General features: G+C 43.1%; 1 protein-coding gene across 4 annotated transcripts in view; it reads left to right on the plus strand.

The window, feature by feature from the left end:
* Positions 1 to 19306, plus strand: part of HPS4 (HPS4 biogenesis of lysosomal organelles complex 3 subunit 2) — a 56196-nt gene extending 36890 nt beyond the window's left edge. For all 4 annotated transcript variants that reach the window (XM_029619418.1, XM_029619422.1, XM_029619421.1 and 1 more), the window contains exons 10-14: positions 3604 to 3700; positions 14439 to 15408; positions 16946 to 17078; positions 17475 to 17583; positions 18463 to 19306. In XM_029619418.1, the coding sequence (XP_029475278.1) occupies positions 3604 to 3700; positions 14439 to 15408; positions 16946 to 17078; positions 17475 to 17583; positions 18463 to 18634 (1481 nt within the window). In that variant the 3' untranslated portion in view covers positions 18635 to 19306. The remainder of the gene's footprint in view (positions 1 to 3603; positions 3701 to 14438; positions 15409 to 16945; positions 17079 to 17474; positions 17584 to 18462) is intronic.
* The last annotated feature ends 5854 nt before the right edge of the window (positions 19307 to 25160 follow it).

A 25160-nucleotide genomic window follows, 5' to 3' on the forward strand; every position in this document is an offset into this window, starting at 1 on the left:
CCTCCCTCTTTTCTCTGTCCTCCCCGACCCCTAAAACCCTCTCTATCTTTTTTTTTTTTTTGTTTGTTTTAATACTTACCCGTTGTGCCTGCCAGTCTGATCCCAGCGTGTGCTTCAGCGGGACAGAGCCTAAGATGGAGCTTTCTGTAATTAATTTCCTGTCAAATAAAAAAAAGTGTTATCATTTTTCTTTGCCCTAATAGTTTCTTCCTGTCTATTTTGTGTTTCGTGCTCTAATCAGAATTGGCTTTTACTGAACTACAGTCTTGAACCTTCGTTCACTCTCTTGTTTTCAGTCCCCGTCCTCTATCTCGCCCAGCCTATGTGTTTGTGCCCTGAGCCTACTCATGGGAAAGGTAGTTTCCAAACAGCTTGCGGACAAAGCATGTCTGAAATTTTGAGGCGAACTTAATGCACATAAGTCCACTTTGAAAATCCATGTACTGGGACAGTCCATGAAACTGGTTGAGTGGGAGGTGGTAAATGGAGTTTGCTCTGAAGAGGGAGGTGTTACTAGCGGTGTGTGTCAGGGATTCATCCTGGGATAGTTCTTTTCAGCATTTTCAGGAGTATCATTGCAGAAACATTGCCAGGATAAGTTTATCTTTTTGCCGATTAATATCAAAATCTGCAACAGGGTAGATAGACAGGAAGGTGTGGAAAACATATAGGGCAAAGGACAAGGAATGGTCTAGGGTCTGGCAGCTAAGATTTAATACTTACAAATGCAGGGTTATCCATTTAGACTGCAAAAACCCAAGGGGAGAGGTACAGTTTTGGGAGTGAAATTCTAAACATGAAAGAAGAACAGGATCTGAAGTGATTCCAACTGATGATCTTAAGGAGGCCAGACAGTGACAGCAAAAGCCAGAAAGATGCTTGGCTGCATAGGGAGAAGAATATTCAGCAGAAAAAGGGAGGTGATATTGCCCCTGGTGAGACCCCATTTGGAATACTGTATACAGTTCTGGATATCATACATCAAAGGGATATAGACCTTTCACTCTAAAGCATATACGGGGAGAGACGGGGAGATAGGTGAGATATGAAAGACATTTAAATATCTCAAAAGTTTCCAATACAGAAAGTGAGCTGCTTCCATTGGAAAGGAGGCTCTGGAACAAAGGGTCAAGGGATAAGGGTGAAAGGGGGTAGACTCGGGAGTAAACTCAGGTAATATTTCTTTACAGAGAGGGGCAGTAGATGAATGGAACAGCCTACTAGTGGAGGGAGTGGAAACAAAAACAGAATCTGAATTAAAGAAAGCCTGGGATAAACACAGGGGATCTCTGAGAGAGTGATGGGAATTTATAAAGCTTAAATTAGTTGTGTGGATGGGCAGACTCGATAGACCGTATGGTCTTTTTCTGCCATCACAGTTCTATATGCATGTGTGCAGGAAGTTAAACCTGCTCCAGAGGAGATGTAAGTTTGTGCATTTACATACATGTTTTTAGAAAATTGAAAGTATACTCTCAAATACTTTTCCCATCCCAACTTTGTGGAAAAGGATAAACAGTGGAGTGCCTCAGGGATCTGTACTTGGACCGGTGCTTTTCAATATATATATAAATGATCTGGAAAGGAATACGACGAGTGAGGTTATCAAATTTGCAGATGATACAAAATTATTCAGAGTAGTTAAACCACAAGCAGATTGTGATTAAATTGCAGGAGGACCTTGCGAGACTGGAAGATTGTGTGTCAAATGGCAGATGAAATTTAATGTGGATAAGTGCAAGGTGATGCATATAGGGAAAAATAACCCTTGCTATAATTACACAATGTTGGGTTCCATATTAGGAGCTACTACCCAAGAAAAAGATCTAGGCGTCATAGTGGATAACACATTGACATCGTCGGTTCAGTGTGCTGCGGCAGTCAAAAAAGCAAACAGAATGTTAGGAATTATTAGAAAGGGAAGCTTCTCATGAGGGACTTTGTCAAACGCCTTCTGATAATCCAAATACACCACATCTAGTGGTTCACCTTTGTCCATGTTTATTCACTCCTTCAAAAAAACATAGTTTTGTGAGCAAGACTTCCCTTGGATAAATCCATGCTGGCTGTGTCCAATAAAATCATTTATATCTAAATGTTCTGTGATTTTATTTTTTATAGCAGTTTCCATGATTTTTCCAGGCACTGAAGTCAGGCTCACCGATCTATAGTTTCCCGGATCACCCCTGGATCCCTTTTTAAATATCAGGGTTACAATGGCTATTTTCCAGTCTTCACGTACAACGGATGATTTTAATGATTAGGTTACAAATTAATTGTAATAGTTCTGAAATTTCATTTTTTAGTTCTTTCAGAACCCTGGGGTGTATACCATCCAATCCAGATCATTTACTACAATTTGTCAATCTGGCCTACTACATCTTCCAGGTTCACCATAATTTAGTTCAGTTTATCTGAATCATCAGCCTATGAAAAGATCTCCAGAACCGGTATCTCCCCAACATCCTCTTCAATAAACACTGAAGCAAAGAATTTTAGTCTTTCCGCAATGGCACTCCATGAAGTTAGCATGTAGCACATTTAAAACTAATCGGAGAAAATTCTTTTTCACTTAACGCACAATTAAACTCTGGCATTTGTTGCCAGGGGATGTGGTTAGTGCAGTTAGTGTAGCTGGGTTTAAAAAAGGTTTGGATAAGTTCTTGGAGGAGAAGTCCATTAATTGCTATTAATCAAGTTTACTTAGGGAATAGCCACTGCTATTACTGGCATCAGTAGCATGGGATCTTCTTGGTGTTTGGGTACTTGCCAGGTTCTTATGGCCTGGATTGGCCACTGTTGGGCATGGGATGCTGGGCTTGATGGACTCTTGGTCTGACCCAGTATGGCAATTTCTTATGTTCCTCGGAATGCCTACCAAGAAAGTGGGGAAAAGTGTGCATGTAATCGCATTATGTATGTACTTTTTCCTGTGCATCACCCCAGGTTATTTTCTAAAATAGATTTTGAAACCTTTTTGAAAACTACCTTCTAAGAGGGCAATTTTCAAAGCATTAAGGAAGCTGTGTGTACGTTTAGCCAGGCAGAGTAGGGTAAACCCAGATAAGTAGCTTTGAAAGTTGCCCTCCAGAAGCTGTATCTGGACCAGGTGGCAATGGCCGTCCCAGTGATATCTTTAACTACAAAGCTGTGCAGCCTTGTGGCTTTCCAGACAATTTCTCACAACCCGAGTTTCTGGATTTGGCAGGGGCTGAAACCTAGCATTTGTCAATGGTTATGCAAGCTGGATTCAGTGCTGTCAGAATATGGCAAGTAGTGATTACTTCCCCCTCACATGGAACCAGCTACTTAACTAAAGTATTTTGTACTTTTCTGTGAGATGAGTAGCTACATTTTCATTAAAAATTGTTTCCTGCTTTGCAGAATAGTGAATTTTAGATTCCATGTTGCTGTTGCACAGATTCTCACTACTTAGAGATGCAAAACATCTCTAAACTCAAGTTCTGCCCCATGTATTTTATGTGATTGTTTTGCATTATTGGATGATTTCATGCTGATTATTTTATGTTATTGTACATCACCTTGGGCAGTTTCTCTGCAACGATTTTTTTTAACTTATTAAATTATCACTTTTCAATGCAGATCCTGAGTTGCCCCAGGATGTTGCTGTTGTCTCAGTTTTCATATCAGAAGACGAAGCTACTGCTCTCCGCCAGTTCCCAGTGCAGTGGATGACGAAGTAAGCATACTTATTTTTTTCATTTTAGGAACAATCTTTTTATTGAGCAGAAGGGTATAACAGTCCAACCAGCATGCACAACTCTCCAATCATAATTGCTACATCAGTAGATCACAATGAGAGCAACATATGAGCCAATCAAAAAATCCCCAGTTCTCCTTCAGCCCTTTATTTTCCCACTCACTTCCTCCTGTCCCATCCCACCCTAACAACCATTCCCCCTCAGTAGTCTAGGGAGGCATATCTTGTCAAACTTTGTTTTGACAGGTGGCCACACCCATTTCCAGGATAAGCCCTGACTTTTTCCACTCCTCAGTGTTCACTTCTGGTCTAAACCCCGCCCACCAACCCTGCTTCCCAGCCAATCAGCATTCATCCTGATCCAAATTCCATGCTTTAGTCCGCCCCTTTTGTTGACATTTTGCCTACCTCCACTCTCTCACGGCCTTTTTTGCCCTTGGAAATACATTTTTTAAGATGGCATCCAGGTGCCCTCGGGGTGGCTATCTTGGATGACATCACTGGAAATGACAACATCACAGCTAAAAGGGGGCAGCCATCTTAAATGACATCACCGGCTAAAATGGGAGGCGCCATGTTTGGTTTAATGAGAACACCCTGAGCTCCTCTTCCGCATACACCAGAGCATGGCTAGGCATGCCTTTCAGGAGGAGTGGAAAGCTGGGAAAAATGCAGCTTGTTGTGTGATAATAATAATAATTTGAATAATAAATTTCTTAATGGGATATTTAAAGGGGAAAAAAAACACATTTATTTATTCAAAATCACTTATAGCCTGCACCCTCCAAAGTTTGGGGTGGGTAACATAAAAACATCCATAAAATTTTACAATAAAAGTCAATACATACATATTAAATGGTATCAAGACAACATTGTATTAAAGGGAAATGATGTCTGATTAATTGCCAGGATCACTTGTGATGGTTCAAAGATCTAATAACATTTTTTTAAAACCACAGGTTTAATGTGTAAGCACACACATTTTAGCCGAGCTTTTGGAAAGCAGAGATATACAAAAATTTGTTTAAAAAATGTTGTTATACTCATGAAACGGCAGGCAGTTTGGAGACTGTGACAGGGCTTTACTGGTCAGAGTGCATTTTAAACAAAATGTTTTAGCCAGAGGCAAAATAGTTTGAATTTATTTTCCTGAGGAGAGACTTTTATATTGTTTTTGCATGATTTCCTCACTCTCTCACTGTTAATTCAGCCAGGAACAGAAATGAATATAACACTTTTTTTTTTTTTAAAGAAATAGCTTGCCTAGCCCCCTCTTCCTCCTGTCATAACATGTCCAGGCATATCTTTGAAGTAGGGACAAGTACAGAAATGTTTGGGTGAGTGGGGACAATGAAATTTTGTAATAATTCTATGGAGAAAAAGATTTAACATTAATTTCCGGTGTATGCGGAAGCGAAGCTCAGGGTGTTGTCATTAAAGCAAACATGGTGCTTTCCCTTTTGACTGTGATGTCATTTCTGATGATGTCATCCAAGATGGCCCCCAGGGCACCTGGCCAAATCTTGAAAAATGTATTTCCATGGGCAAAAATGGGCGTGGCATGGGTGAAACTGGCCAAATTTCAACAAAAGGGGCAGGCTAAGATGGGGAAAGGGGTGGAGTTTGGACCAGAATGAATGCTGATTGGCTGGGCCAGTGGGCAGGGCTTAGACCAGAAGTTGTGAGAAAAGGGGCAGGGCTTAATCCAGATGTGAGCATGGCCACCTGTCAAAAAAAAGCTTGACAAGATGTGCCTCCCTAGACTACTCTCCTCTAGGGAGATGGCCCTTATGCAATTCATGCATTAATAATCATGCTGCGGAGTCTGGTAGAAAGTGACTTCAGAAATGGATGCCAGATCTTCCTAGATTTCTGTCTGTCTGGTGCTACTTTTGAGCACAGTTAATTTTTCCATAAGTAAAAGACTGTGCATTTGATTGCGCCACTTCTCCAGAGTAGGAGAACTTCCACTAATCCATTGCACTTATTATACACTTTTTTAACATGCAACTTGCTTTCTGTATAAACACTAGCAGGTTTACATCAGACATATCATCATCATCATCCAAGATATCTAACAAACCCAGTCATGTCTGCTGGTACAGGGCACCCTGCCCACTCTGAGATATGAGCAAATACAAACTTTTTGAATAATGGGACATGCCCAAAAGCAATGGAAGAAAGTACCCTCTGGTACTTCACCTTTTAAACACTTACTGCCCAGAATGATATGAGCTTTGAATCTCTTAAAGGAGAAAAGCATAGCTTATGTATTATTTTGAATTGCATCTTGCACAGATCTGCACTTTCGACCAATTTTCTCAGTCTGTCCAGTGCAAAACTTAACTTATCATCTTCCAAAAGATTGCTCCGGTCTCTAGACCATTTAGCCGTTATCTCAGAAAGGGAGTCCGAGCTCCATTCTCCCACCATATTTCTAGATAATTTAGAAAGTATCCCAGCCTTTGGACTGGGGCAAATTATATCTATTTCAAAATTACCTACCAAAAAGCAATCTTTATTCATTTGCAATATCGAGTCATTATAATGGTGTAGTTCCAAGTAAGCAAAGAAATCCTTATTACTCAATCAATATTTTTCTTTTATCACTTGGAATGTTAGAACTCCTTGTCTAGTATCTGTTAAAAGCTAACCAGTCCTCTTCAAAACACACATCTCCCACTGTAGAAAAACCACATGATCTAAGCCTGACTGGAAAGCTGTGTTACCTCTGAAGGGCAAAAACACTGACACCCCCAAAGGCAGACCATATTTAATCTTCTCCCACCACCATGCCTTAAGAATAGGCAGTTCCCTGTACATACCCGGATCAGCCCAGACTGCTGGGTTATGCCTCCTTTCCAGCAGATGGAGACAGAGAAAAACTTGAAGGGCACCCCTGTAAGTACAGTGCGCCACCTGCAGCCGCCCCCTTCAGTATTTCTCTGTCTCCAGCAGATGAAGGTGGCAGAACCTGTGGTCCTGGTTGTTTTATTTCCCAAAAAAAAATAAAAGGGGAACAGAGGTTCAGGAATCCTTAATATGTTTGGCTAAAACTATGGCTTCTGCGGTGTCGGCCCGCAGGCTTTTGTGGCTCCGTAATTGGTTGGCCGAAGTTTCCTCCAAATCGCAGCTGGGAGCTTTTCCGTTTAGGGGGAAATTCCTTTTTGGGGATGATTTGAGAATAAGGTGTACAAGCTCCCGGAGAATAGGCCAAAAGCCTCTAGGGGTTTTGGTCCTTCCCGTTCACGTTTTAGAGGACAGCGCTGTTTTTGCCAGTCTAAACCGGCTCCTTTTGGCCAAAGGCAGATGTCTGGGTGGTCTCAGCCTTGGTTTCATTCCTTTCGCGGCCGTAGACCTGCCCAAGATGGCGGTACCCCAGGTGCGACAGGAGCCAAATCATCCCAATGAGATAGCACCGGCCCACTCCCCTGTTCCGGTCGTCGGGGAATAGCTGTCCCTGTTTTACGAGGAGTGGGTCAAAATCAGTCGGACCACTGGGTTCTAAACATTATAGAACATGGCTACGCCTTAGATTTTGCTCATCCCTTGCGTGATCTATTTCTGGTGTCTCCCTGCGGGTCCCTAGAGAAAAGTCGCCAAGTGTCTCTGACGCGATGGTCCTGGTTCCTTCAGACGAACTACAGACTGGCAGATATTTGATCTATTTTCTGGTTCCGAAGAAGGAGGGGTCCTACCATCCAATTTTGGATCTAAAGGTGGTCAACAGAGCTCTTCGAGTGCCCCGTTTTCGCATGGAGACGCTGCATTCCGTAATCACCTCCGTCAGAGGTGGGGAGTTTTTAGTGTCCCTCAATTTGACAGAACCGTACCTGCACATTGCAATTTGGAAGGACCATCAGAGGTATCTCCGGTTCATGATCCTCTGCAAACATTACCAATTTCAGGCCTTTCCCTTTGGTTTGGCTACCGCCCCCCTCACCTATACCAAGGTGATGGTGGTAGTGGCAGCAGCTGTCCGACGTGAGGGGATCCTAGTCCATCCCTACGTGGACGATTGGCTCATTCGAGCGAACTCAGAAGAACTATGCAAGGTGGCAGTTGCCAAGGTGGTGCAGACTCTTCACTCTCTGGGGTGGATTATCAATTTGGCCAAGAGCCAGTTGTTCCCTGCCCAGGTACTGGATTTTTTGGGGGCGAGTTTCGATACTCGGATCGGGAAAGTCTTCCTTATGCAGGATCGAATAGACAAGCTCATGTCTCAAGTTCGGCGTCTATTGTCCCTACTAGTTCCCAAGGCATGGGACTACTTGCAGGTGCTTGGTTCTATGGCATCTACTCTGGAGTTGGTCCCGTGGGCCTTCGCTCATATGAGGCCATTGCAGAGGGCTTTGCTCTCGTGTTGGGATCCAAAATCGGAGGATTTTCAAGTTCCCTTACTGCTCCAGGAAACAGCCAGGTCCGGTCTAGCTTGGTGGTTGAGCCCCGAACACTTGTCTTGGGGGGTGGATCTGGAAGTCCCTTAGTGGATCATTGTGATGACTGACGCCAGTCTTTCTGGTTAGGGGGGTGGGCAGTTTGCCAGCCTCAAGTGGCGCAAGGCCAATGGACACAGCAGGAAGAACAATGGTCCATCAATCATCTGGAAACAAGGTCCATACGGTTGGCCTTACAGACGTTCCTGCCTCTAGTTCGTCTGTCGGTGAGAGTGCTCTCCGACAACGCAACGACGATGGCATACATCAACCAGCAAGGAGGAACAAAGAGCCGTCCCATGGCTACAGAGGCTGACGAGCTCATGGCCTGGACGGAGATACATCTGCTCAGGATAGCGGCTTCTCACATTGCTGGGGTAGACAATGTTCAGGCGGATTTTCTGAGCCATCAGAAATTGGATCCCGGAAAGTGGGAGCTATCCGACAAGGCATTCAAGTTGATAACTCATCGGTGGGGGATTCCCTGTTTGGATTTAATGGCGACTCGAGGGAATGCCAAGGCGTCGCACTTCTTCAGTCGCAAAAGAGAGCACGGAGTGGAGTGGATGTCCTTGTCCTTCCATGGCCCCACGACATTCTGCTCTATGCATTCCCTCCTTGGCCTCTGCTAGGCAAGGTCTTGAGAAGAATAGAAGCCCATCTGGGGGCAGTAGTGCTGGTGGCTCCGGAATGGCCACGGAGGCCATGGTTCACGGATCTCCTCAACCTTGCAGTGGACAGCCTGCTCCATCTGGGTCATCTTCTGAATCTCCTGAGGCAAGGTTCAGTATTTTTAGACCAGGTGGATTGCTTTTGTCTAGTGGCTTGGCTTATGAGAGGCGACAGTTGAAAAAGAAGGGTTATCCGGATATGGTGATTTCCACTCTTTTGCGGCCTCTCTTACATATGTCAGAGTCTGGCAAGTTTTTGACTCTTGGTATGGTAGGTAGAAGGTTTCCCCTAGGCGAGCCTTGATAGTACACATTCTAGCTTTCTTGCAAGAGGGTTTGGCGAAGGGGCTAGCTTTCAGTTCTCTAAGAGTTCAAGTGGTGGCGTTAGGCTGTTTGCGAGGAAAGGTGGAAGGAGTGTCCATAGCGGCTCATCCTGATGATGTGCGTTTCCTTAGAGGTGCTAAGCACTTTAATCCGCCACGACAGGCTTTTGTCCATCCTGGAGTTTGAATTTGGTCCTTCAGACTTTGTGTGAACCTCCTTTTGAATCACTCAAGTGCGTTACGCTGAAGGACCTTATGCTTAAAATGGTGTTTTTGGTGTCTATCTGCTCGGAGAGTTTCTGAGATTCAGGCTCTATCTTGTTGCGAACCTTTTCTTAGGTTTTCCGATTTTGGCGTTTCTCTCCGAACAGTGCCATCCTTTCTTCCTAAGGTTGTATCGGCTTTTCAAGTGAACCGGTCCGTTGAGATGCCTGTGTTTCCGGATTTGGATCAGAATTCTCCACATGCACGTGAATTGAAGAAGTTGGATGTCAGACGGGCACTGCTACATTACTTGGAGGTCACTAACAAATTTCGTCTGTCGGATCATCTTTTTGTCTTGTGGAGCAGCCCCAAGAAAGGGCATAAAGCTTCCAAGGTCACCATTGCCCGGAGGTTGAAGGATGGTATTGCTTCGGTGTACATATGTCACAGGTGAGCGGTTCCAGACGGTCTTATGGCTCATTCGCTTTGTTCTCAGGCTGCGTCCTGGGCAGAAAGTCAGTTGGTTTCCCCCCAGGAGATCTGTAGGGCTGCGACTTGGAAATCTTTGCATACCTTTGCTTGGCATTACCGCTTGGATGTTAGGGCTCCCGACTCAGAGAGTTTTGGAAGCGGTGTGCTTCGAGCGGGGCTTTCTAGGTCCCACCCATTGTAAGGCAGCTTGGGTACATCCCAGCAGTCTGGGCTAATCTGGGTACGTACAGGGAAAGGAAAATTGGTTCTTACCTGCTCATTTTCATTCCTGTAGTACCACGGATCAGCCCAGATGCCTGCCCAATTTGGATCCGCTCGAGAGTTTTAATTTGCTGTCACACTATATAGCAGGATGAAGATTTCGCAAGTGCTCTTATTTTGTACATAGTTGATTCTCATAAATTTGGTTTGACCATTTAAATTTGGATTCCTGTTACCAGTTCGATTTCCTTTTCTGCTTTGATACTGTTTATACTGAAGGGGGCTGCAGGTGGCACACCATACTTACAGGGTGCCCTTCAAGTTTTTCCTCTGTCTCCATCTGCTGGAAGGGAGGCATAACCCAGCAGTCTGGGCTGATCTGTGGTACTATAGGAATGAAAATTAGCAGGTAAGAACCAATTTTCCTATATAATTGCTTTACCTCTGCTGTCATAGGTAACTTTGCGATCTTTGCGTGAAGAATATATGGCAATGTCAAAGGTCGAGTCATGCAGCTATCTGCCTTAATATCTGTCACCGTACTCATTTCCCCAGTACAGTCCCTTGCCACTCTTAAGTAAGCATGCTGCATTATACAAACGCAAATTTGGGAGCTTTAAACCACCATTCCTATGATTCAACTGAAGTCAAGAGATCTGGATACGAGGCCTCCTCTGATTCCATATAAATTTGGATACCATATTATTCAACTTGACTATATCTTACTTCAACAACTACAACAGCATCTTTTGCAAAACATAAAGCTATTTGAGCAAAACAATCGTCCTCACTAACTGGATCCTACCATACCAGGAAAGAGAAAAGATGTTGCCAACTAGTTAACTTTTTTTGTCGCTATCAAAAGTGGGATCAAATTGGCACGATAGACCTGTGAGAATCACAGGGAACATGAACACCCAGGTACACTAGTTCTGCCTCTACCCATTGCAAGGCGAATTATCTCCTGCACATACGGGCCGATACAGTAAAGTGCGTTCTGGCGGAGTGCACTGTTAGCCTGCATGTTTTTGACGTGCTATTTTTACCCCTTATACAGTAAGGGTAATAGTGCGTCAAAAACACGTGGCCAAACCCCCCCCCCCCCCTGAAACTAATAGCGCCTGCAACATGCAAAAGCATGTTGCAGGCGCTATTAGTTATTCCCGCGCGATACAGAAAGTAAAATGTGCAGCCAAGCCACACATTTTACGTTCAGAAATTAACGCCTGCCAAAGGCTGGTGTTAATTTCGGCCAGCACCGGGAAAGTGTACAGAAAAGCAGAAAAAACTGCTTTTCTGTACACCCTCCGACTTAATATCACAGCGATATTAAGTCGGAGGCCCCAAAATTAAAAAAAAAAAAATTAAAAATCTGCCCGTGGGTTGGAAGACGGACGCTCAATTTAGCCGGCGTCCGTTTTCCAAATCTGTGGCTGTCAGCGGGTTCGAGAACAGACGCCGGTAAAATTGAGCATCGGCTGTCAAACTCGATGACAGCTGCCGCTCCTGTCAAAAGGAGGCACTAGGGATGCGCTAGTGTCCCTAGCGCTTCCTTTTACCGCGGGCCCTAATTTACATACCTGGGTTTCTGAATCGCATGCCCAGAAGAGTGACCCGTGCACGTGTCGGGAGAGCGGGTGCTCGCCGGCTCTCCCTCGTGTTTTTCTGTACTGATAGTGCATAACAGTCCAATCACATCCAAAGCCATCGATTTCCCATGCCTGAATCTCAGTCCCCACAACAAAGCAAATTCACACAATAGATTAATCTCTGTAATGATTCCATCAGATGAGACCATTCCACCAAAAGATCATCTGCAAATAAGGCATCCTTAACTTCCCTAGAACCACATTGGATCCCCACAATACCTCCAGCAACCAACAATCGTCTAGCCAACCGCTCCATACTGAGAATGAACAGAAACGGTGAAAGAGGGCAGCCCTGCCGCATGCCCCAGAGCTCAGAATCTCTTTAAAGATTGCCATAAAAGTTTCTCAAAATATCAGCAATTTTCTTATTAGACTGCTGCCTAGTACAATTTGCATTTAGCACCGGAATAAACCGGGAACCTCACAAGATTTTAGCAACTGTGCTAAACTTTTCCCCACTTTGTTTCCTAAGCGGAGAAATTTGTGCACCCGATACATTAAAGTATTAGTGATTTGCTGATGTATTAACATATTAACTTGCCTCTGTAAAGCAAAGAAATTAGTTCTGTTAGCTTCAGTTATATCTCTTGCCACTGTTTTCCTTGATTGTTTTAATACATTTTCCAATTAAGCAATTCCTGGTTCATTTGTTTCCTCTTCTGATAGCGTATGAAAGGATGTGGCCCCTCAGTATTGCCTTCACCTTGTCCCAATAAAACTGCAGTGTATCGGCATGCTGAGCATTAAAGTCCCATGTGCCACATAAAAATTCCCTAACCCCTTCATCTTCTGTTATGTGGGATAGCATACACTTCTGATATGTACTTTCTCGCCTCCCAAAGACATACTTCGTTACTGGAGCATGGTCCGAGATGGTCAAGTTCCCTCTATTTACCGACCGGACTTGTGAGAATTTAGCATGCAAGATAAGAGAGAGTGCAATCTGCTTTGACAATGATGGGTGAATTCCTTATTCCCAGAATGCAAAGCTCGCCAAGCACCCACTAAACCCAGGATGCTACATTGAAAGGGTTTTCCCTTACCAGGACCCAGATCCCCACTCTGAACCCGGCTGTCCTGGTCTGTGGAGGAGTCCGCAACACAATTGAAATCACTCCCTATAATCAGAGGGACATCCCCCGCTCCCATCAGATATGCTACTAAATCTGAAGAATATCTGTGGTTTTAGGTGTTTGAGCCATAAATGGAACATATCCCCAACCATTCACCAAACAGGCCAAGAAACAATACACGTCAAATAAGAGGGAAAGAGAAGGGGAAAATATTAAACAAGACCACAACATAAAGGATCCAAGGCATGAAAATACTGTTACTAATATCAAGCAATACATTAAACAATAAGTACTGAGACATGCAAAGAACAGTATGTAACAGAATCAGTTTCAAAGATTACCACACAAACTCTTCAGCCCTCTATCGAAGATATACAAACAAGTTAAAAGATACAACTTTCTGATCTTGGAATTTATTCATCAATCGAGGATTCTCAACCACTGTGCAGTGGGAATAATTGGAGAACAATTCTGAAAGTGAGTTATGCGAGCCAAAAGCATTTTGCCTGTGTTAAGTAGCTGTCTGAAAATTGTCCTCCCTCAGGGGCCGATGCAATACAGTGCGCTCACACGAACCCGCTGTCGGACGCAGATTAAATAGGGCTAATCCACCCCCTAATGCAATAGGGGGATTAGTGCCTATTTAACGAGCGTCCGATGCGGAGTGAATGAGATAGCGCTCATCACATGCAAATGCAAAGGCTATTACTCATTCACTCCGCATTGAAAAAAATAAATGTGCGTCTCAGTCGCACATTTATCGCTCAGATATTAACGCCTGCCTGGAGCACATAGAAGAAGTACAGAAAAGCAGAAAAAAGCTGCTTTTCGGTACTTCTTCAAATAAAAAAAATACCTCGGCAGACCTCCGAGTTATGAAGACCGATGCCGATAAACTCTGCATCCGCTTTCATTACTGGCAGACAAGCCGGTTATGAAAACTGACGCCAAGTTTACCGGCATCGGTCTTCATAACCTGCAGCCACTGCAGGGTCGCATTAGCAAGGAGACGATCCCCTAATTTGCATATTGCATGCCCCCCCCCCCTCCCTTGCGGGCGCCATGCATGCGTTGAAAAGTCAGTGCCCGTTTTCTGCAAAATTTATTGCGTCGGCCCCTCAGTGACATTAAGTCTGCACATTGTTCCAAGGAAAACTTTTTTTTTTTTTTTAATCTGGAAGCTCCATTTGCTCTCTGGATTTTCAGCTTAGTTGGAACCAACCCCCGCTAAGGCAGCAGCACCAGGAGTTTTCATTCTCGGCTGCGGTTATTTTCAAGCCCAGCCATCACAATGACAATCCTCGGACCAAGATGCGCAGATCATGGTTTCTTCTGGCACTCTGTGAGAGAGAGCGTTCTTGGCCATGAGGCATTGCTGCTGTCTGATGGCTGAGGTTCTTTCCTCTCCTCCCCCCAGGGTGTTGCAAAATGCTGTCCGCACTGTCCAAGGCTTGGGATCCAAACCCAGGTCTCCCAGATGGCAGTGCCTAGTACTGCCCCGCTATCATCATGTCAATCCCAACAAAACTTGGATGGTGGAAAATTACTGAAGGTTTGTAATTAAGGTAGCGTGTGTAGTGTCTAGCTCAAATGTTTTTTGCATTTTTATTTGTTCTGGATTTTTTTTTTTTAAGATATTTTGCCTAATGAAAGAAATATCTTTCTCAGATTACCCACTTATTCACGAACATCCAGGGACAGGAAGTCTTCGCGCCTCTCCAGAACACTCTCGGATGCAGATGATGTTGGCCAATCGGACCAGCCTTCCGAGGCAGAAAAATCCACAAACGTTGAAAATGCAAATGTTTCAGAAAACATGACGTCCTTTCTTGCTGGTGGCTTGAAGCATCCTAGTACCCTGTCAGAAACAGGCCAAGAGGTCGACAATCAGACACACATTTCAAGTGCACTTGCAGGTGATGCTTCAGTTGTGCCTGCGATAGGAAATCCAGTATTGAAAGAATCCTTTCTAGCCGGAGATGAATTGCAGCATTCTGAAATTCTAGCAGGACCTGTCCAAAATGTTTCTCAGCAGGATATTACAAGTTTCCATCAGGAAACTGAAAAGCCAAGCTGCCCCAACGAGACTCATGATGGTAGCCTCACAGAGCGCCACACAGAGTGCAGAGTACTATCTGCCACTGACTCAGGTGCTGGTGACCCGAAGGAGCTAGAGAGACACCAGATTCCCATGAGCACATGTGAGTCAGAGAACAAGCCGGGTGGAAATGGCAGCTCTGAGGAAGGCTCACATGGACCAAGCAAGCCAGACAAAGAGCAGTTGCTGGAGCCCCATGAACAGATTATTGAGAAGAGTTTGGTGTTAGACAGCACTTTGCAGACAACCGAAGGAAAGCCGCCCGCTGAGGATGAGGACCCAGACCAGGCAGCAGAGACACCCGTCGGCAGTGCTAGAGGCAAGGACAGGTTTTTCAGCTTCACTGAGGACACACAGACGGCAGCTGCCCAGCTTTCCACCAATGCAACAGACTGGCCATTGGCACTGGATTCTGCTGACTCGGGGGGCAGTAGCAGCTTGGTGAAAATGAATCTATATATTCACACAGTTAAAGGTTTGGTGCTGTCTCTGCTGGCAGAAGAACAGTTTAAGTATGACCAGGGTTCCATTCAAGATGTGGTAAGTAAAACTATAAGGTTTAAATCCCAATGGTAACTTAACTATAAATCTACCCTTATAAATCTTGTAAAGTATGAACTTGGCTACTTAGAAATTCTATCTGATTCTGAGTTTTACTTGTGCGCAGGAAGCATAATTTTCTAAGCCATTTCTGCTTTATTTGTGGAAATGGTGGGTTATAAAATGACCTGCCTGATGTGCAGGTAAACTTATGCACATAAGGACCTTTATGTGGACAAATGTACCTGGACTGTGCCTGGGGGCAGAGTTAGTACTTCCATGCATACTTTTTCCAAGATGAAAAGCATGTGCATAAAATTTGGCAAAAGCTTTCTGTGCTCAAATTAGCAGGTGTAACTCTGTGCATATAGTCTTTGGGGAATAATTTTCAAAGCAAACACACATAAGCTGACTTTGAATATTGGTGTATTTCAGGGTAGGCAACTCCTGGCATCCATACAGGATACTAGAAAGTTTCAGTGCATGCAAATATGCCTCATGTATATTCATTGTGGATATCTTGAAAACCAGGCCTATTTGTGGTACTGCAGGATCAGAGTTGCCTATTCCTAGTGTAACGTTTTGCATATTTGCCAGCTATCTTATGTGGGTAGGTAGTTTTAAAAAAAAAAAAAAAAAATTAGTGCAAAGTACACACATAAAAAGCGCCTGCATACTTTGCACCTGTTTTTTTTGTGCTGATGGCCAACAGGGATAAAGTGAGTGCATTTGCTTGTGAAAATATTCTCTGACTTAACCACACGTTTAGGAATAACTCTTCATAGTCCAGCAATGCAGGGCAGTGTACTTTTAACCAGCTAAAAGAGAGCAACTTGCAGCCTAGCTTTTCTATTTGTCTCTGTCTGCTTTCAGTGAATTATACTGCTATGACATGAGAGTAAATCAAAATCACATTCTAGGATGCACTTAGCATTGTCACTTTAACTTGTGTACTGAGCAATCTGGCTAGTGACTGAATATGAGCCTCCATGTGATTTGGGGTGGATGGGTCTGGATATGATCGGGGTGTTGTTTATGCATCTCTTTGATCTCTTTCAATAGTCATGAGTGTAGTTAGGAGCAGGACAAACAAGTTAATCTAGTTATTGGTTAAATCGATTTTTTGTGTTGCTTTAAATGTTTGGGATTTTTTTTTGTATTTTAAATTGTATCTGGCTTGCTATTAGATATGGCTTACAGAATAAATTTGACAGTTGGTTTGGATCTGTCTTTATGGAGTTTGGGATTGTTTTATTTTTAAGTGCAATCTGCTTTGAAGTAGTGTTTTAGTCAGAAAGACAGAATGTAAATGTTGTATTTAAATTATATGATTCAATTACAAGGCGCCTCGGAAAAGCCTTATAAGTGCTACCTGCTTTTTGCACTGTTCTAATTTAGAGGTCCCACCATTACAGAGCCTGTGTGTGTGTGTGACATGTGGAACTCCTAGCAGCTCCAGCCCGCTGACCCACATTCTAAAGCATGTGTGACAAGCAGACGTCCGTTCGCATTAATCTATCAGTTTTATCATTTACAGTACCACAGCAGCCTGGCATCTCTTAATGGGCTGGAAGTTCATCTAAAGGAGATGTTGCCCAAAGACCAGCCACCTTCCGCAAAAGCAACATACAGCTTTGCACATTACGACTGCATTCAGAATGTGCTCACTGGTACGCTTCACTTTGTTTTATAAAGCTCACTGGTTTCCTCTTTTTTTTTAAATTTCCCATGCACAAGTAATTTAGGAGCACTCCCTCGATTTGGAAAACTTCTAGTCATGGAAACTGTTGAATAGCTGGAGGTGTGCATCCTGCAGAAAAGATATTTGGAACAAGGTGGGGAGATATTTGACCCTCTGAATTCCACTAATTAGAGACAGATGTTGTAGGTAGCAATAGATGTAACGATTAACTTTTCTGTAACACTTCTCTGGTCTCTGGGGTCCAATTGGAAGCAACCATGGATTCGTAGGGCATTTTGGAGAGCTGCGTTTTCATCTTGTACACTAATGTCACTAGAAATATTTTTTATTCTGGCCCCCTCAGTATTTTGTCTTTTCTTTAAAGCCAACTTAGCAGAAACCCCCAGTGCTCTGGACCGCCATTTCCTTAGAGCTGCCAGTCTGATCCACTCGGACTTCAACCAGCTTCAGACTGCTCATGAAATAATGATACGGTATGTCCTGATCTTTCTCCACACGTCAGCTTTTGGTTTGTCCACCTTGCACCTTTGCAGTGCTCCTGTATTAAATTCTAGGTTGGAAGCTTATTTTTCATTGATGGTCTTGACCCACCGCCTGCTTTCCTTCCATGTGGGTTCTGCAAGTCCTAAGAGTGCCTACCTCTCCATAAAGCTGGGCTTCATTTATACTCTCTTTTTTTTTTTTTTTTTTTTTTTTTTAATTCTCAAGGTGCTTGGGCTTTTGAGTGAGTGAGACTGAGCTGTGTATAGAGTATGAACCCTTAATTTAGATTTATTGTTAAATAATTATTTAGTTATCTGGGGGGAAGGCACACATGGGAGAAATGATTTTGGATGGAGTGGCGTAGATTTGAAATGGGCTTTGTCATTGGTCTGCAGTGGCACATTCAGTGCTCCATCGACACTGTAAGGTACTGTCTTTGATACGAATGCTGGCGAGTATTATGCGCCACTTCTTTCCTTCTTTTGTTGCCCGTGTTTAAGATCCTGACCTTTTTTTTTTTATTATCATTGCTCTCTGCTTTCTCCTCTTTTCCCCTCTGTACTTAATTTCATGGTTAAAGCTGTCCTCTGAATTCTTCAATACACTCATTTAGTAGACAATAAAATCTCTGGAGGAGCAATTTTCAAAGGGATTTATGTGGGTAAACAGATGTTTGTCTGCGGGGGGGGGGGGGGGGGGGGAATACTTTGATTCCCTCCACACCTGCAAGCTGTGTGATGGGAGCTGATAACGGCCCTCAGTGTACATGATCCTTGCCTTATATACTAACTATGTGTTAATATATACTGTATGTATTGAATAGGTTTCTTGTTCACCGTTTAATATGGGTTTTTTTTATTGCCCTATAGGAATGCATCCACTGCTGTTTATGGCTGCCAGAATCCTGTACAAGAAACGTATTTCCAGCAAGTGGGCTCTCCCCTTCGAAATTCCGGCGTGCCTAACCCGCACGATAGCGCCTTCACCTTACCAGGCAAAGCCAAACAGAAACTGCTCAAACACGCGGTCAACTTGCTTTGATATTTTCTTCTGCGGCTCCACTATTTAACTCAGGGCTTTACTAATGAAATGTGTGATACTTATGTTCTGAGTAGGAGAAATCGAAGGGCACAGGGCACCCCTTGAAAAGATTCCTCTGGCAGCGAAAAGAATTCTGTTTTTTCAGTAGTGGAAACTCAGTTAAAGAAAAAAAACCCAAACTCACAATTTGTATTCTAAATGCTTTAGTGTTTTGTTTGTATTTCTTGATACATTTCTGCTATTCCATTAATAAAAAGAGAAAGTTAGCAAGTTAATTCCTTGTCAAGTGTTCGCATCCTGCCAACACCAGCAGAGTCGCTGTTGTTTTGCTCTGTCTAAAACCAGCATTTTGGCTGGCAAGCTCTCCAGAAACCTGAACAAGGGAGCGAGTGAGGCAGCAATGCTGGGGGTGGGAGGTGGCTAAAGTGGTTCTATCTCGATACAACTTCTACGCAAACACCAAGGTATTTTTCCTGTTTCCCTAGCTTAACTGGCCCTTACTGTTACAATAAGTACAGTATTCTTATATTGCCGCCATATATGCAGGATTTATATGTTAAGGTTTTGTTACAACTAATAATTTTCCTGCACATGCCAAAATATGAATGTCTTTACAAATTCATGTTAATTTGGACTGCTCAAGCAAATGTAGTAAATATTTCTTGTTACTAATATTTTGAAGTATGCTTTTTAACACTGAATAGTTCTACTTTGGAGAGCACTGATACATTCAGCAAGCTTTCTGGTCCCTGTCACAGCAGCAGGCCGATGCAATATTGGCGCGCAGAAAACGGGTACTCATGATTGAGCACTCGCTCTCCTAACGTGCTCCGACGCACCGCTGCGGGGTGCCCGATGTAATATTTAAATGGGCTACTGTGGTAAACAGGAGGCACTAGGGGAAACTGTGCACCCCTGGCGCCTGCTCGCCAGCGGGCACCCAGGAGAGGCGAGTGTCATTGCGAGTTAGGAAAAAGGACCCTCAATTTTACGAGTGTCCGTTTTCCTAACCTGTGAACAGCCATGGTTTAGGAAAATGGATGCTCATTATTTGAGCATCCCTTTTCCTAACCTGACCACTGGTGACTTTTTTTTTTCTAATTTTTTTTTCCAGTATTTTCTGCTTTTCTGTTAACTTTAGGGGCTCCTCAAGAATTAACGCCTGCTCCGTTGCAGGCATTAATTTTAGAGAGTAAAAATGTGTGCGTCAGGCACACATATATATATTTTTTTTATATTGGGGGGTAATAGCTAATAGCCTCATTAACATGAATTTGCATGAGATGAGCGCTATTAGCTATGCACTGGTTAGGAGATGCATTTTAGATGCTTCTAATCCCCGTTTTGCATAAGGGGTTTTGGATGCGCGTGTTAAGCAGTGGGCTCAACCTGTAGGTGCTTAAAACTCTACAAGAGTACTTTAACTACCGCCCCATGATCGGGTAACAGTGACATCAACTGAGATTCATTGTGGGGTCTGAGAGGCATTAAAATCGACCTCCGCTATCACAGTACTCCATATTATCCCATGATGAGGTAGCAAGCTTAATATTCAAAAGAGAATTTATTTTTAAATAACCTTTATTTATTTATTTGAAAACTTTTATATACCGGTATTAGTATGCAAACATCATACCGGTTCACATTGTAACTAAAGGCAGAAATTACAATCAACAGGGAGCCGCGCGTATCTGCTAAAATCCTGGATCGGCGCGCGCAAGGCTACCGATTTCGTGTAGTTGGCACGCGCCGAGCCGCGGAGCCTACCTCCGTTCCCTCTGAGGCCGCTCCAAAATCGAGCGGCCTCGGAGGGAATTCGCTAACGCCCTCCCCTCACCTTCCCCTCCCTTCCTCTACCTAACCCACCCCTCCGGCCCTGTCTAAAACCCCCCCCACCTTTGTTGGGGGATTTACGCCTCCCAGAGGGAGAAGTAAATCCCCGCGTGCCAGCGGGCCGCTGGCACGCCTAGACGCGACCCGGGGGCAGTTCCGGAGGGCGCGGCCACGCCCCCGGACCGCCCTGGGCCGAAACCACGCCCCCGGGCCCGCCCCCGAAACGCTGCCGACACGCCCCGAAAACGCAGCGCCGATCGGCCCCGCCCCTGACACTTCCCCGACATGCTCCCCTCGGAAAACCCCAGGACTTACGCGAGTCCCGGGGCTCTGCGCGCGCCGGCAGGCCTATGTATAATAGGCCTACCGGCGAGCAGGGCTCTTAAAATCCGCCCCACAGCGTATAGAAACTACTTGCACGTGTATATTCTAATTGTACATGCACACCCCCCTTCATAAGTCTTTGAAAATTGCCCATTCAATTACTTGTGCATATTTACAGCAATTGATGGCAAAGAAAATACAAACTACAAACTGGAATCCTTAAGATCCATATTCAAAAGCATTTAGCCAGCTAACTTAGAAGTTACAGTAGCTGGCTACATGAATATTGAGCATTTAGCCGGCTAATAAGTTAGGTGGCTAGAATTTAGCCAGATAAATTATGGGCATTCTGGAGGTGTAATTGGGAGGAGTTGAGTTAGCTGCTAAGTTCACCAATATTCAGTTAGCCAGCTAGGTCTATTCGGGCCAAAGAGCTATCCTAAAATTAGCTAGCTATAGTTAGTCAGCTAACATTAAGATAGCTGGCTAAATTCAGTAGTGCAGTATTATTGAATATACCTCTAAAATTAGCCGGATAAGTTTCAGGCTAGCTTTTATATCCAACTGTCTGAATATTGGACCTCCTTATGATTATCATATTGTAGTTTTGCATAACATTGTAATTCTATTTATATTAAAACTGATGATCTCATATTATGCAAGTGTTAAGTTTTAGATAAGCTGGAGTCTCATTTTGGTAAAATGTTTAATGTGCCTGTTTTATATGCAACTTTTGTTTCCTATTGATTTGATAATACTAAGCCAACTTGTATTTGGACAGCAGTGTGGCAGTGCAAATAACCTCAGACAGTACAGGGCTGTAAAACCTTCTATCTGCATTTAGTTCTCAGTGTTCCTCTAATTTTGTGCCCTGGACAGATATTCTTAGGAGGCCCAATTCAGACATAAGTCTTCGGTAGCTCTGAAAACACTATAACATTTTTAATCCAGCAACCCGGTGAGAAACCTGTGGTTTCCTAGCACATACTCTATTGTGCCTGCAGATGGTTATCTTTAGCTGGCATTTTTTAAAATTCTAATTTGTGAATGGTTTTAATGGGGGAGGGGGGTTAATGCTGGTGAAGATTGTTGGGTTGGCAGCAGTGAGAACCCTAGTTCCCTTCTTATGCACAGAATAGGTACAGCCCGGGCAGTCTGCTTTCCCACACTCGTCTATCAGTGGGCCTCAGCTGCGGAAGTGAGATTGCTAGCTTTTGGTTGCAGTTCCAATGTATGGGAATCCTGGCCACGTAGAGCTCAGCTGAAACCTCCGATTCATTTCACACTGGCTACTGAATGGTTTTCAAATGATAATGACTTTTGGTCTACTCCTGAACTAGGTTTGAAGCAGGAACCAAGAGGTGAAAGACTAAGACCCTGAGCCAGGCCTCCTAAAGTCTGAACATATTCCATGAATTCAAACAAATGAAAACTTGCTGCTGGAAGTTATCATGATGTAAGACATTTTTTATGTCTTGCAAATTAAACTACAAATTTTTGGGGGGTTTTGGGGAAAGAAAACCAAGAAATTAGTTGGGTAGGGTTCATGAATATGTAAATATACATTCTTTCAGGACAACCAGGGTCCCTTCCTTAGGCAATGTGAGCTTTTAGTGATCATGAATGCTTGGATCTTTAAACATGCATTAGCCTCATAAAGGCTACCCATTGGTTTGTTTTAACTTTTTATTTTGGTGGGCTAACATGGTGCTTCTTATCTGCTTTCAAATTATTTCTGTCTTTGCTGCCAGTAGTACATGAACACTTGCTATTGCTGATACTTTGACAATAGCCAACATAAAAACACACCACTTAAAAGTTTAAGTATTTGAAAGAGCATAAATTGTGCCTAAGCGTCAGAGTTGAATGTTAATTTATTAGGCAGAACATGGCAATCGGACCACTGTGGAGTGTGAAGGTGTATTTCAATACAAGAACTAATGTCCCATTTAGCAACTGAATGCTTAGCACATAATTACAGATCATTAAAGTTGCAGCCAGTTAGTGCCTCCATTATTATTAACTAGGGCTATTATATTAAAAGATGCATCACAAAGCAGCTGGAATTACTCCCACACTTCAAAACTTTGCACATTCTTGCTGGACTGGTGGCTTCACATTTGCAGAGCCTCAGAGGCTGACAGGCCAATTGAAAAACTCCCCTGAGCCTCTAAGGACAGTATGAACAATAGGGGCAATGATGGGCAGATCATTGTGCCTTGTAGCAAAATGACTTTCATCTCAAACTAGCTGCATTGCTGGGACCTTCCATTTTACACATGAACATAATTTCTCCAGTTTGAAAACACTGGATTAGCAGAGCACTACGCATAACATTCAAACCCATGTTTCCAGCTACAGTGTATTGTTACCAAAACACATCATTAAAGCTAGCAATTAAGAAGAAATTTATTTATTTATTTATAATTTTTATATACCAACATTCTTGAAAAAAATATCAAATCATATCTGTTTCCATTGTAACAGAACAATTACGGCTATGGCGTTATATTTGTTATTTGACGACTTGTTTTAATGTAAGTAGAACAGCAAAACAGTGGTAATAGGTAGCAAGTCGTCAAATAACAAATATAAATAGAACAGCAAACAGTGGTAATAGGCGTTACATAAAATAAGGCGTCTAAAAGGGTATTGCTATAAACCTGAGAAGTAGCTAATGGGGCTTAACAAGTGAATTCTTAATGATTTTTATCTAGAAGTCCCATTTGTTATTTTTCACTTCCCCCGCCCCATAAATTTCTCTCTTTAAAATTTCACTTTTTCTGCTTGGGGTTTGGGGAGAGGGATTTGCAACTTTTGTAAAAATTTAAAAAACATGTTTGGATTTTTGTTTGTTTTTTTTTTACTTAGTTGATTTTTCTTGTACTGTAATGGGGAGATACTGCCAGTGTTTTTCAAAGCTCAGGCACAGTTTCTGTTGCCTAGATTTGGAAAAGAAACTGAGCACTGCCACCTTGTTGTCATTTCATGTGATATTCACTCACCTATGTTCATGAGATTGACAAAAGAAAAGATTTTGATGATTGCTAAAGAGCAGATGTAGTAAAGGTTTCCTCCCCCTGTTTTATGTCTATGAGAATCATTCTTAATACATGTTAAAAAAAAAAAATCTACCTTTGCTGTGATGCAGCCTATTTTTCCAACTGGGGATTTTAGGATTTGAATCTGCAATATTCTGGATTCCAGCCAGGGGCCTCTGCTGCTGAGCTAAGTTCACCTCCTTAAATTGGCCTAGTATGTCTGCTTCAGCTCAGCAGTTCATAACCATCCCCTCCTCGTTGCTCCACTCTGTCATAGTAGATCTGGCTCAAAATGGGAAAAACTTTACAACATCTGATCCTAAGAGTGTGACTCTCACAATAATAATCTGTTCATTTTCATGGATTTGGAGATGATGATAAAATGCCTTTTCTCCCATTCCATGTCCTTTTACAGTGTGCTGACGCTTGGCTAAGCATATACCCTGCTTCTGTCTGCAGTATGCCCTTAAGTTACTGCACATGCTTACCTTTTGTCTGCCTAGAGCTGAGTGATAATTGAGGAACACTTCTGCCATCAGTGATATTCTTCTCACTGGTTTCTAAATATATATTTTTAAATCCCCAGTTGGAAAATGTCATAATGCCTCTGTATCGCTCCATGGTGAGACCACACCTTGAATACTGTGTACAGTTCTGGTCGCCGCATCTCAAAAAAGATATAATTGCGATGGAGAAGGTACAGAGAAGGGCTACCAAAATGATAAGGGGAATGGAACAGCTCCCCTACGAGGAAAGACTAAAGAGGTTAGGACTTTTCAGCTTGGAGAAGAGATGGCTGAGGGGGGATATGATAGAGGTGTTTAAAATCATGAGAGGTATAGAATGGGTAGATGTGAATCGGTTATTTACTCTTTCGGATAGTAGAAAGACTAGGGGGCACTCCATGAAGTTAGCATGGGGCACATTTAAAACTAATCGGAGAAAGTTCTTTTTTACTCAACGCACAATTAAACTCTGGAATTTGTTACCAGGGGATGTGGTCAGTGCAGTTAGTATAGCTGTGTTTAAAAAAGGATTGGATAAGTTCTTGGAGGAGAAGTCCATTACCTGCTATTAAGTTCACTTAGAGAATAGCCACTGCCATTAGCAACAGTAACATGGAATAGACTTAGTTTTTGGGTACTTGCCAGGTTCTTATAACCTGGATTGGCCACTGTTGGAAACAGGATGCTGGGCTTGATGGACCCTTGGTCTGACCCAGTATGGCATTTTCTTATGTTCTTAATAGAATTGAAAATAAACCCAGACTGCACTGCACTGCAGTATTGTGTCTGGATCACTAAGCTACTACCCTCCTCTTTCAGTCT

The sequence above is a fragment of the Rhinatrema bivittatum genome, chromosome 11 (assembly GCF_901001135.1).
Source record: "Rhinatrema bivittatum chromosome 11, aRhiBiv1.1, whole genome shotgun sequence".
Classification (NCBI taxonomy): Eukaryota; Metazoa; Chordata; class Amphibia; order Gymnophiona; family Rhinatrematidae; genus Rhinatrema; species Rhinatrema bivittatum.